Below are 12,396 nucleotides of genomic sequence, written 5' to 3'. Positions count from 1 at the left end.
ATACAAAATGTCCTCACTACTGCTCTGGTTTTGTATAGACTATTTTCTTCACATACAATATCCTCCCCTCTCCTCTGCACTGTTCTATGTTCTCGTCCATCTCGAACTTAGGATAAACCTCACTTTTACCAAGATGCTGTTTATACTGTTCATCTGTTTGAGTCTACAATGCGCTCAGTACAGACATTATCAGGTGAATAAGATCCAGGCCCTGCTATGGTCAGATGTTTACACTGCCCGAGAATGCCCCCGGCACTGCGTAGACGTGCAACTCATTCTTGCAAGCCGTATCCCAAGCTCCCAGAAGGCCAGGACCATATTCCCTCTCTTGGAAGGAAGGCAGCCTTGTCCTGAAGCTGTTCCTGGTCTTAACTGAGTGTTTACCCAGCAGGTACTCTTATAGGAATGCTAAGCCACTGCTGGGAAACTACAAGGGCAGGAGGGTAGGGAGGGTGCACATCAGCTCACCTCTCACATCCAAGGAGGGCGTTGTTCAAATCCTCATTCACTTGAATTAGCTCAACAGTTACATCTTCATTCTCCACCACTATGAGCAGGTCCATGATCCTCTCCTGCATCTCCCGACCTGTCTTATAAAGTTTCTGTCAAAGAAAGGAGAGAAATTTCTTTTTCTGTGCTAGGGAAGTTCTATAAAGAAACTGATGTACCAAAGCTGGTTGCTCACTTCCTCCATGAGTCACCTACAGGTGATTACCAAAGTATGTAATTATGTACAACCTGTCCTTCTTATCAGAAGGCAATGAGTTACACATGATTATATTTTCCTCTAAAAACCAAAATAGGTGTCATAAGAACACTATGGTACACTGCACAGAATACCAACCTAGAAATTAGAACTGGTGTATGGGAATTCTAGAGGTACCGCTTACTAGCTGCAGAATACAGAAATCACTTGTTTTCTAAATCCGTTTCCTCATTTGATAAATGAAAGTTATACTAATTGCCACATCTACCTCAAGGGGTGATATAAAAAGCAAATGAGATATGTATAATGAGGAACTCTAGCACTATAAAGCACTACATAAAACACAAAATGCTTACTGTCGCTATTAGTGATAGTAGAAGAAAGGAGTAGTTAAAATACATTTATAGGGCATAATTTTCCTATTACATTTTACTTAAATATTTAAAGTTTACAATTACAACATCACATCCCAACATAAATCGAACCAAAATTAGAAGAAAAAAAAGGTCAGGAATACTATCCTTGTTAGGACTACCTGGAGTCACTGCATTAAGCCAGGACTGCACTCCCCAAATTAGCTTTTCCTCATAAGCATCAGGGGCATCTACAGCCAACACACTGATTCAGAATCCCCAGGGCTGAGGGTCTGGGAATATATACATATACATATTCATATATACATATACACACACACAAATACATATATATATATTATTTTTTAGTAAGCATCCTAAAGTGTTTTTTATGTACACGGACAATTTGAAAACTGCTGTCTTACAACTTATATCCTTATAGGCAAGCTTGAGGAGCATAAAATATTCATATTTCTTCAAACCCACCTCAGCTAGAATTTGTAAACATAATAGTATATTAAGGTCAGGCAAGAACACCTTCAAAATGAGAGCAACAGAACTTGCTAGATCATTAGACTATTCCACTATCTTACTCATTTTCCCTCAAGAAAGACAGACCTGCTGAAAAACTTATAGTCGGCAAAACCCATTTAGAGTCTCAAACCATCTAAGAGTCCTGACAGGAAATCTCTAAAGAAATCAATCAAAGCATTAATAACTGGCATTTGGACTCAGAGGTAAAAGCCACTACCCTCTACAGAATGCTAACAAAAATATTTGGAAGACAAAAGGAAATGAAAAGGAAAAAAGTGATACAGACAGATAAAGGATAGACTCTGGGTTTTGTAACCACAATCTGCAGCCAGAAAAACCGTCCTCTTTGCTAATGACATGGCCACTATCAGCAGGGGTTGGCAAACTTTTTCTTAAAGGCCCAGATAGTATTAAATATTTTCTGCTTTGTGGACCATATGTTCTCTGTCAGAGAACAGAACTACCTAACTTTGCCATTATAACATAAAAGAAACCACGGGTGATATGCAAATAAGTGGGTGTGGCCATATCCTAATAAAACAAAAACAGGTGTTAGGCTAAATTTGGCTTTCTATGGCCCCCTGGAATAGTGCAAAGAGAGCAGACTTTAGACTCTGTAGACCAAAGGCCGCCCCCATATGCATACCTGACATGGGATTTAGTTAAATTTTAGATTCAGTTTTGTTTTTTTACACATCTATAAAACAAGGATAACAACTATCTTGCAGGGTTGTTGTAAAAATAGAAAATGGTAAAGTTGAAACCCCAGGGTGACTGGCATACAGTGGGTAGTCAATAAATGTATTAATGATTGCATAAGAAGTATCACTGGAAAGTTAACTAGATAGCTAATACAACCCTGTATTACACCTTTACTCAGGACCCAATGTTCTTCTGAGGAGAGAACAAAGAACAGCACTTAACCCCCATGATGAACGAGAACTTTTCCATTACTGAGTATAATGAAATTGTTCTTGCTCACTGGCAGCCTTGCTAGAGCCATGTCAAGATCAAGGAAATACAATGGCTGTTAGATGCCCGTGACAAAAATGTCGAAATTAATTTGAAATGAATTTGCAGCCAACATCAATAGCCCCCAGTCACAAGAAGACCCTCTCAAAAGACAGATGGAATAGAAACATGAAAGGAACATCACATTTCTCAGCAGGTTTGCAGAGCAGAATTTGAAAAACCTCTTCAAAAGCCAGCCCACTCTGATCTTTGCAATTGATGTCTGTCTCCGAGGAGGGCCATACCACCTGGAAAGAGCCTAGATCAAGCACCATGAACCAAGAGGATGGGTCAGAAGTTCCCCTGCAGCAGGCACCTGCAGGGCTGTGGATGTGGGGAGCCAGGCGGGGAGAGAGTCAAAACACAGAGTAACAGCCGCTGGTGCACATGTCCATCACAGAGCCCCTGGAATTGCCCCCCTTAAATACCATATCAAAGCAAAGGCAGGCTTCTCAGTTCAAGGGAATTTAACAATCAGTTCAAAAGTCTTTAGAGCAAAACAAAAAGAGCTCATTAAGAGCTTCTTCTCCTGACATCCAGATGGCTCCTAGTCCTCCATGGAGGACTCAGGAATTAAGGAAGGAGGTCCTCTTGCACTTTCAACTCCAACTGTGAGCAGCCCACATTCAGCAACAGAGTCCAACTCAATAAAAAGAAAAAAATAGAAGTGCCTGAACATCTTCCCTGAAAAAGTGAAAATGGGAAGAAATGTGTTTCTTGCAAGCCTTCTCTGGAAATAATACCTGCAAGGCAATACTCTTATTATCAGCCCATAACATATTTCCTCCCTCTCTGTCCTCCCTACCCAGACTGCAGGAGCCCCAGAGAACATCTCTATCTGCAAAAAAATAAAAAACTACCCCTCCCACCCTAAAACTGAACAGTTCTCAGCGTCACTTGCTTGTAGTCCTTTTCCTTTACAGAGATGCCAGCTAAGTGAATAGCAAATTAATGGTCAAGATCATACTTAAAAAGATCATTAACTCAGTAGAGTCCTTCTGATTCTTTTTCCTAACCAAATATTATCAAAATTTTATTTCCCCAAAAGCCTTTGTCTTCAGTAATTCCTTACCTCCTTTATCCTAAAGTCATTAATTCTTCAACAAAGATCATCAATCTATTCAATTCAACAGAAATTTAATGAACTCAGGGCGCCTGGGTGGCTCAGATGGTTAAGAGTCTGCCTTTGGCTCAGTCATGATCTACGGGTCCTGGGATGGAGCCCCACGTCAGGCTCCCGGCTCAGCAGGGAGTCTGCTTCTCCCTCTGCCTCTGCCTTTCCCCCTGCTTGTGCTCTCTCTCTCTCTGTCAAATGAATAAATAAAATCTTAAAAAAAAAAAAAAAGAAATTTAATAAACTCAGTGTGCAAAGCATGTGCTATAAACATGCATAGTTGTATGGATTTAGAAGTATACGACTTGGTTACTGCCTTCAAGTTGCTTCCAACCTAGCTAGAGAGCTAGGGAAAAAACAGTGAGCCACCTATACTAGAAAGTCAATGAGAAGCAAGCTGGTATAATGGATAGAACACAGGTTCAGGAGAACAAGGTTCTCCCTCCAGCTCCATGACTTGCCACTATAAAGGAAGGGAGATGGTCTCAGAGATAAACTCCCTTCCACAAGTTTCTGAATGGTAAAGACAGTAAATGTCCAGTGGAGGACTTTTTATTTTACTGTGTTCCCCCCCCAACAACTGGTAACAAATTATCCTTATAGCATGAAATTTTAGATTGACCTGATTTTAAACTACTCTACTAAGTTAGACTAAGGCTTTCTCCAGTTGTACGCTTTTTTTGTTTTTTTTAAAGATTTTATTTATTTATTTGACAGAGAGAAAGAGATAGTGAGAGAGCGAACACAAGCAGGGGGAGCTGCAGGCAGAGGGAGAGGGAGAAGCAGGCTTCCCGCTGAGCAAGGAGCCCAATGTGGGGCTCGATCCCGGGACTCTGGGATCATGACCTGAGCCGAAGGCAGACACCTAACCAACTGAGCCACCCAGGTGCCCCATCTCGTTATACTCTGAAAATCAGAGCTTGCTTTCTTCTACAGAAGACTAAATCATTCTCTCCTTTCATTGCCCTACTGGGGCTAGGCAAAAGAAAGAGAAGACTGAAATGAGAGGTACCAGGAAAGTCAGCTATTCAAGGTAAGAGTAAAGTAGGCCAAAGCCAAGTGTAAAATGCCAAGAAAGCAAAGGCAAGACTCATGCCACAACATTTCATCCCTGTGACCAGAGCAGAACTCTTGACTCATCACAACACTCAAGACTAGATGCTGCTCAGACTCTTTGTACCCTACTCTGGGAAACTAAAAGAAATCCAGTTTCCACCCCCAATGAAGGTCAAAGTCCATGAGCAATATGGAAGCAGGGAAAGGTGTCTACTACACAAAATAGTTTTTCTGCCTAAGAGACTAACAAAGAGCAGGCGCCCTGCTAGTTAGCAGGGCTTCAGGATCTAATTGTTTAGCCTGAGCTGGAAGAACCAATAAGGGAGTTCATATATACCAGATTTCAGATGGAGGGACACAGACAGGGAATGGGCTGCAATTAACAGAACAGCTGGTAGCAAGTAAGCACCCGCAGACAAAACAGAAGAGCTTCTAAGTACAGAGGCTGGTTTTAACATTAACAAATTGCACATTAAGACTGTGACCACTGCTAAAGTGTATGTACGAGAAAAGCCATTGAATATTTTAGAGTTGTCCTATGTGTTGAATGCCGTTTGCGCTCCAGATGCACCATCCACACACTCTGCCCTGTTCTATGCCCTGGGGCCTGGCCTGCAGGGAACACCTCACCAGGTCCCGTGCCCTCTCACTTCTGACTGAGTTCAGCAAGCAGCACGCACTGGCAGGAAATGGGAAGGAAGGAAGGAAAGTGAGATCTGGGTATTTTTCCCTCTACTCCTTCCACCAAAAGCACCTCTACTCTCAAGGCTGCTTTCTCCATTATTCTCGCCTTTGGGTTCTGGCAAAACTTCCCTCTTGCCTACTTATGCCTCGGGATATTAGTTAATAGCACAGGATAGTGAACTAGCTCCTGTGGTTTCCCTAAACCCTGCATTATCTTGCTGAATAAATAGTACCTTGATTAAACTCTCCTCAAAATATTTAAATTGAGCATGCCATTTGTTTCAATGACAAACCCTACAAAAGCATGAAAATACATACTTAGAATCATTAAAATAGTAGGATGCCAGCACAGGGCTGAACAAACAGATCAAACAAACAAAACAGCCTCCAGAAAGATGTCCTTGTATTAGAATATAGAATACAAAAGGAGTGTTTGAAATTAATGGAGATGATAGGAATTGTTAGTAAATGTTATTTAGACAACCAGCCATCTAATTGGGAAAAAAAAAATGAAGATCAGTCTCTCATAGCAAGGATAAAGATTTTTATTTTATTTTTTAAGATTTTATTTATTTAAGAGTGTGTGTGTGTGAACGAGAGGGAGAGAGAATATGAAGCAGTCTCTGCACTGAGTACAGAGCCCAACATGGGGATCAATCCCACAACTCCAAGATCATGACCTGAGCTGAAATCTGGAGTCTGACACTTAACCAGGTGCCCCAAAGATTTTTAAGTTTTAATTTTTATTTTTGAGAGAGAGCAAGTGAGTGCAAAGTTGGGGGGAGGGGGGGAGGGGAGGGAGAAGCAGACTCAGTCCCAGCACCCTGGGATCATGACCTGAGCCGAAGGCAGACACTTAACCGACTGAGCCACCCAGGAGCCTAAGATTTTTATTTTAAACTAACATAAAATCTAGGGGAAGGAAAACATTAATTTATCAAAGCTATTTTTATTGAGTGATTACATCATGCCAGGCACTGCTCTGGGAGCCAGAACCTGAGCACTAGGTGAGATGAGCTTTGTGGAGCTTCTGTTCTAGTAGGAAAAGGCAGCTGAACACATATTCAAAAATAGCGTCCGAGTGCTAGGTGGAGGACGAAATGGCAGGAGACAAAAGTCGAGAGTCTAATGCCTGGGGAGTCAGGGCAGGTTTCTCAGAGGAGGTAACATACTAAGCTCAGAGTAAGGAGAAAAAGCTGGCCATTAGAAGAGAGGGGGAGCATGACGGTTGAGCACGAAATACTCTCTAGCAAGAACAAACTTGGTGTGTCCACAGAACAGGAGGGTGGCCAGTGTACACGGACCGAAGAGAAGAGCTGCATGGGCTGTGGAAGGAGAGGTAGTAGGAGCTGGTCAGGAGGGCTCTGCGGCCAGAATAAGGAGGTTGGGGTTTTATTCCAAGTGTGACGGGAAGCCGCTGCATGGTTCCAAGCAAGGACAGCATGAGGTGCTCTACCTTTTAAAAAGTTACATAGAGATGCTCAATATCATTAGTCATTAGGAAATGCAAATCAAAATCATAATAAGATACCACTTCACACCCGCCAGACAGCTTTTTAAAAAAAAACCCAGAAAATAACAAGTGTTGGCAAGGAAGCAGAGAAACTGGAACTCCTGTACAGTATCAGTGGGAATGTAAAATGGGGCAGCCACTGTGGAAAGCAGTTTGACAGTTCCTTAAAAAGTTAAACCCGGAGTCACAACTACTATACGACCCAGCAGTGCTACTCCTAGGTATACGCTCAAAAGAAATGAACACAGGAATACAAAACAAAACTGGTAGATGAATGTTCATAGCAGCATTAATAGCCAAAAGGTGAACACAACCCAAACGTCCATCAACTAATAAATGCATAAATAAGATGCAGCATATCCACACAATGGAATACCATTCACTAAAGGAATGCAATTCTGCCAGGTGCCCCATGAGTGAACCCTGAAAAGAGGTTAGTGATGTAGAAGTGAAAGAAACCAAACACAATAGCCATATAGTGCATCATTACATTTATATAAAATACCCAGAATAGGTAAATTCATAGAAATAGTAAGCAGGTAGGTAGAACTGGGCAAAGACAGGAAGGGGGAGAGACTGCTCAATGGGTATGGGGTTTCTGTTTTGGAACTAGTTCCAAAAGTTTTGGAACCAAGTAGAAGGAATGGCTCCATTGTGAATGTACTAGATGCCACCACATCATATACTTTAAGACTGTTACTTTTTATTTTTTTAAAAAGATTTTATTTGAGAGAGAACGAACATAAGCGTGTGCATAAGCGGGGGGATGAGCAGAGGGAGAGGGAGAAACATGCTCCCTGCTGAGTAGGGAGCCCATTGCAGCTTGATCCCAGGACTCCCAGTTCATGACCTGAGCTGAAGGCAGACGCTTAACTGACTGAGCCACCCAGGCACTCTGGTTAATTCTTTTTTTTTTTTTTTTTTTATGGAGGTTATTTATTTATTATGTGAATTTTACCTCAAGTTTTAGAAAAAGCAAGCTGTATAGTTTTTGGTTTCCAGCACATACTCAAGATCCAGTATTATGCTCAAGATCCTGAAAACCTTCCTGATAACAAAATACCTAAAAAAAAAAGAACCTGCTGGATACAATATAATGCTATTTTAACAAACATGCCTAAGCTTTCAAGAAAGATTGAGAAACCCTCAAAGGCTGAAAAACCATATAGGACCCAAGATAGTAGAGGCAATAAAGGTACAAGGCTTGAACGGCACCCATCTGTCAAGATCCAATAAGCTTGAGAGGCTGGGGTCTGATCAAGATAGGACGATGGATCAAAGACTCCCATATGTAGCTGGGACCCCTAAAAAGCTAACCGATATGTAAAATAAGAAATATATATATATTGGTCTCTGCCCCTGGTTCCTGAAAAAGAGCTCCTAAATACCTAGGAATTCCCTGGGTGACAGAAGCATCTTAAGTTCTTTTTTTTTTTTTTTTTAAAGATTTTATTTATTTGAGAGAGAGAGAATGAGAGAGAGCACATGAGAGGGGGGAGGGTCAGAGGGAGAAGCAGACTCCCTGCCGAGCAGGGAGCCCGATGCGGGACTCGATCCAGGGACCCCAGGATCATGACCTGAGCCGAAGGCAGTCGCTTAACCAACTGAGCCACCCAGGCGCCCGCATCTTAAGTTCTAATGAGGCAACTCTTGGTGGGCTTCTAGAGGGGCGCTGGTCACCAGAGAGACCAAACCACAATCAGAAGCTTGGAACTTCAGCCCCACCCTCCATCCTCTGCGTAGGGAGAGGGGCTGAAGATTAGAGCTAATAATCAATATGCCTATGTGATAAAGTGTCCATAAAAATCCCAAAACAAGGAGTTTAGAGGGTTTCCAGGTAGATGAACACATCCACATCCCAACTCCATGGGAACAAAAGCTCCTGCAGCACTTGGAACCCTCTGGACCTTGTTCTGTATATCTTTCACCTGACTATTCATCTGCATCCTTCGTAACACCCTCTATAATAAAGCAGTAAATATAAATGTTTCCCTGAGTTCTGTGAGGCATTCTAGCAAATGGTCCAACCCAAGGAGGGGGTTGTGGGAACCCCCAGTTACAGCTTACTGGCCAAAAGTACGGGATACTCAGATTTCTCCAACAGGCATCTGAAGTGGGGATGGTCTGACGGAACTGACCCCTTAACCTGTGGGGTCTGTGCTAACTCTGGGTAGTTAGCGTCAGAACTGTAATGAGAGGGGGGACAAAACCTCTCATACCTGGTGTCAGAAGTGTCATGAGAAGAGAAATAGTTTTATGAGCTAATTGAGAGTACAAGAAAAAAATTCCAATTCTTGTCAAAAGAACGTAAGAATAGCACTCCTTAGGAGATCTCTCTGTGTTACTAACAAAAAACATAAAAAGAGAAATAAAGTTACACATTCAATAGGCTCCATAAAACCAAGCTGATCAGGTGCCAGAACCCATTCAGCTTCAATGGGCCATGAGTGGTATTCTAATGTTGATTTACACCCCAAGTCTCCTTATTATTCAAGCCAACACACAGCCCTAAACACTGGCATCGAAACAGCATATTAGCATTATCCTTGCAAAATGCAACCAAACATCTGCACCCAAAGACTCTGACACAAAAAACATTTCCCTGCTCTCCAGGATGGCACACAGTATAAAGCTGGATTCGCATAGTTAAATGGGATGTTCCAGCGTACATTTTGTTGTTGTTGTTGTGTCTTTTAAAAAATTTTTTATTGTTATGTAAATCACCATACATCATTAGTTTTTGATGTAGTGTTCCATGATTCATTGTTTGTGCATAACACCCAGTGCTCCATGCAGAACGTGCCCTCTTTAATACCCATCACCAGGCTAACCCATCCTCATACCCCCTTCCCCTCTAGAACCCTCAGTTTGTTTTTCAGAGTCCATCGTCTCTCATGGTTCGTCTCCCCCTCCGATTTCCCCCCCTTCATTCTTCCCCTCCTACTTTTTTTTTTTCTTAACATATATTGCATTATTTGTTTCAGAGGTATAGATCTGTGATTCAACAGTCTTGCACAATTCACAGCGCTCATCATAGCACATACCCTCCCCAGTGTCTATCACCCAGCCACCCCATCCCTCCCACCCCACCCCCCACTCCAGCAACCCTCAGTTTGTTTCCTGAGATTAAGAATTCCTCATATCAGTGAGGTCATATGATACATGTCTTTCTCTGTTTGACTTATTTCGGTCAGCATAACACCCTCCAGTTCCATCCATGTCGTTGCAAATGGCAAGATCTCATTCCTTTTGAGGGCTGCATGATATTCCATTGTATATATATACCACCTCTTCTTTATCCATTCATCTGTCGATGGACATCTTTGGCTATTGTAGACATTGCTGCTATAAATATCGGGGTGCACATACCCCTTCAGATCCCTACATTTCTGTCTTTGGGATAAATACCCAGTAATGCAATTGCTGGATCATATGGTAGCTCTATTTTCACCTTTTTGAGAAACCTCCAAACTGTTTTCTAGAGTGGTGGCACCAGCTTGCATTCCCACCAAAAGTGTAGGAGGGTTCCCCTTTCTCCGCATCCCCACCAACATCTGTCATTTCCTGACTTGTTAATTTTAGCCATTCTGACTGGTGTGAGGTGGTATCTCATTGAGGTTTTGATTTGGATTTCCCTGATGCTGAGCAATGTTGAGCACTTTTTCATGTGTCTGTTGCCCATTTGGATGTCTTCTTTGGAAAAATGTCTGTTCATGTCTTCTGCCCATTTCTTGATGGGATTCTTTGTTCTTTGGGTGTTGAGTTTGATAAGTTCTTTATAGATTTTGGATAGTAGCCCTTTATCTGATATGTCATTTGCAAATAACTTCTCCCATTCTGTCGGTTGTCTTTTGGTTTTGTTGACTGTTTCTTTTGCTGTGCAAAAGCTTTTTATCTTGATGAAGTCCCAATAGTTCATTTTTGCCCTTGCTTCCCTTGCCTTTGGCGATGTTTCTAGGAAGAAGTTGCTGCGGCTGAGGTCGAAGAGGTTCCTGCCTGTGTTCTCCTTTAGGATTTTCAGGGGCTCCTGTCTCACATTTAGGTCTTTCAACCATTTGGAGTCTATTTTTGTGTGTGGTGTAAGGAAATGGTCCAGTTTCATTCTTCTGCATGTGGCTGTCCACTTTTCCCAACACCATTTGTTGAAGAGAGTCTTTTTTCCATTGGATGTTCTTTCCTGCTTTGTCAAAGATTAGTTGACCATAGAATTGAGGGTCCATTTCTGGGCTCTCTATTCTGTTCCATTGATCTATGCGTCTGTTTTTGTGCCAGTACCATACTGTCTTTTTTTTTTTTTTTTTTTTAAAGATTTTATTTATTTGACAGAGAGAGACACAGCCAGATAGGGAACACAAGCAGGGGGAGTGGGAGAGGGAGAAGCAGGCTTCCCGCGGAGCAGAGAGCCCGACGTGGGGCTCGATCCCAGGACCCTGGGATCATGACCTGAGCCGAAGGCAGACGCTTAACGACTGAGCCACCCAGGCGCCCCATTAGTACCATACTGTCTTGATGATGACAGCTTTGTAATAGAGCTGGAAGACTGGAATTGTGATGCCGCCAGCTTTGGCTATTCAGGGTCTCTTCTGGTTCCATACAAATGTTAGGATTATTTGTTCCATTTCTTTGAAAAAAATGGATGGTATTTTGATGGGGATTGCATTGAATGTGTAGATTGCTCTAGGTAGCATTGACATCTTCACAATATTTGTTCTTCCAATCCATGAGCATGGAACGTTTTTCCATTTCTTTGTGTATTCCTCCATTTCTTTCATGAGTATTTTATAGTTTTCTGAGTACAGATCCTTTGCCTCTTTGGTTAGATTTATTCCTACGTATCTTATGGTTTGGGGTGCAATTGTAAATGGGATCGACTCCTTAATTTTCCTTTCTTCTGCCTTGTTGTTGGTGTATAGGAATGCCACTGATTTCTGTGCACTGATTTTATATCCTGCCACTTTACTGAATTCCTGTATGAGTTCTAGCAGTTTTGGGGTGGAGTCTTTTGGGTTTTCCACATAAAGTATCAAATCGTCTGCAAAGAGTGAGAGTTTGACTTCTTCATTGCCAATTTGGATGCCTTTGATTTCTTTCTGTTGTCTGATTGCTGTGGCTAGGACTTCTAATACTATGTTGAATAGCAGTGGTGATAGTGGACATCCCTGCTGCATTCCTGACCTTAGGGGGAAAGCTCTCAGTTTTTCCCCATTGAGAATGATATTCGCTGTAGGTTTTTCATAGATGGCTTTTATGATATTGAGGTATGTACCTTGATCAAGAAAGGATGCTGTACTTTGTCAAATGCTTTTTCTGCATCTATTGAGAGGATCATATGATTCTTGTTCTTTCTTTTGTTAATGTATTGTAACACGTTCATTGATTTGCGGATGTTCAACCAACCTTGCAGCCCAGGGATAAACCCCACTTG

General features: G+C 42.0%; 1 protein-coding gene across 7 annotated transcripts in view; it reads right to left on the bottom strand.

Moving 5' to 3' along the window:
* TOM1L1 (target of myb1 like 1 membrane trafficking protein) overlaps positions 1–12,396 on the bottom strand; it is a 76,731-nt gene that overhangs the window by 39,395 nt on the left and 24,940 nt on the right. For all 7 annotated transcript variants that reach the window (XR_004302358.1, XM_032429260.1, XM_032429261.1 and 4 more), the window contains one exon: positions 469–602. Coding sequence is in view for 6 of the 7 variants with exons in the window: in XM_032429260.1 (XP_032285151.1) it covers positions 469–602 (134 nt within the window). In the remaining variant the exon portion in view is untranslated. The remainder of the gene's footprint in view (positions 1–468; positions 603–12,396) is intronic.

This window comes from Phoca vitulina, unplaced genomic scaffold, assembly GCF_004348235.1.
Source record: "Phoca vitulina isolate PV1807 unplaced genomic scaffold, GSC_HSeal_1.0 scaffold40, whole genome shotgun sequence".
NCBI lineage: Eukaryota > Metazoa > Chordata > Mammalia > Carnivora > Phocidae > Phoca > Phoca vitulina.
Note: the sequence above shows the minus strand (reverse complement) of the source record. Positions and strands in the feature narration are given on the sequence as shown.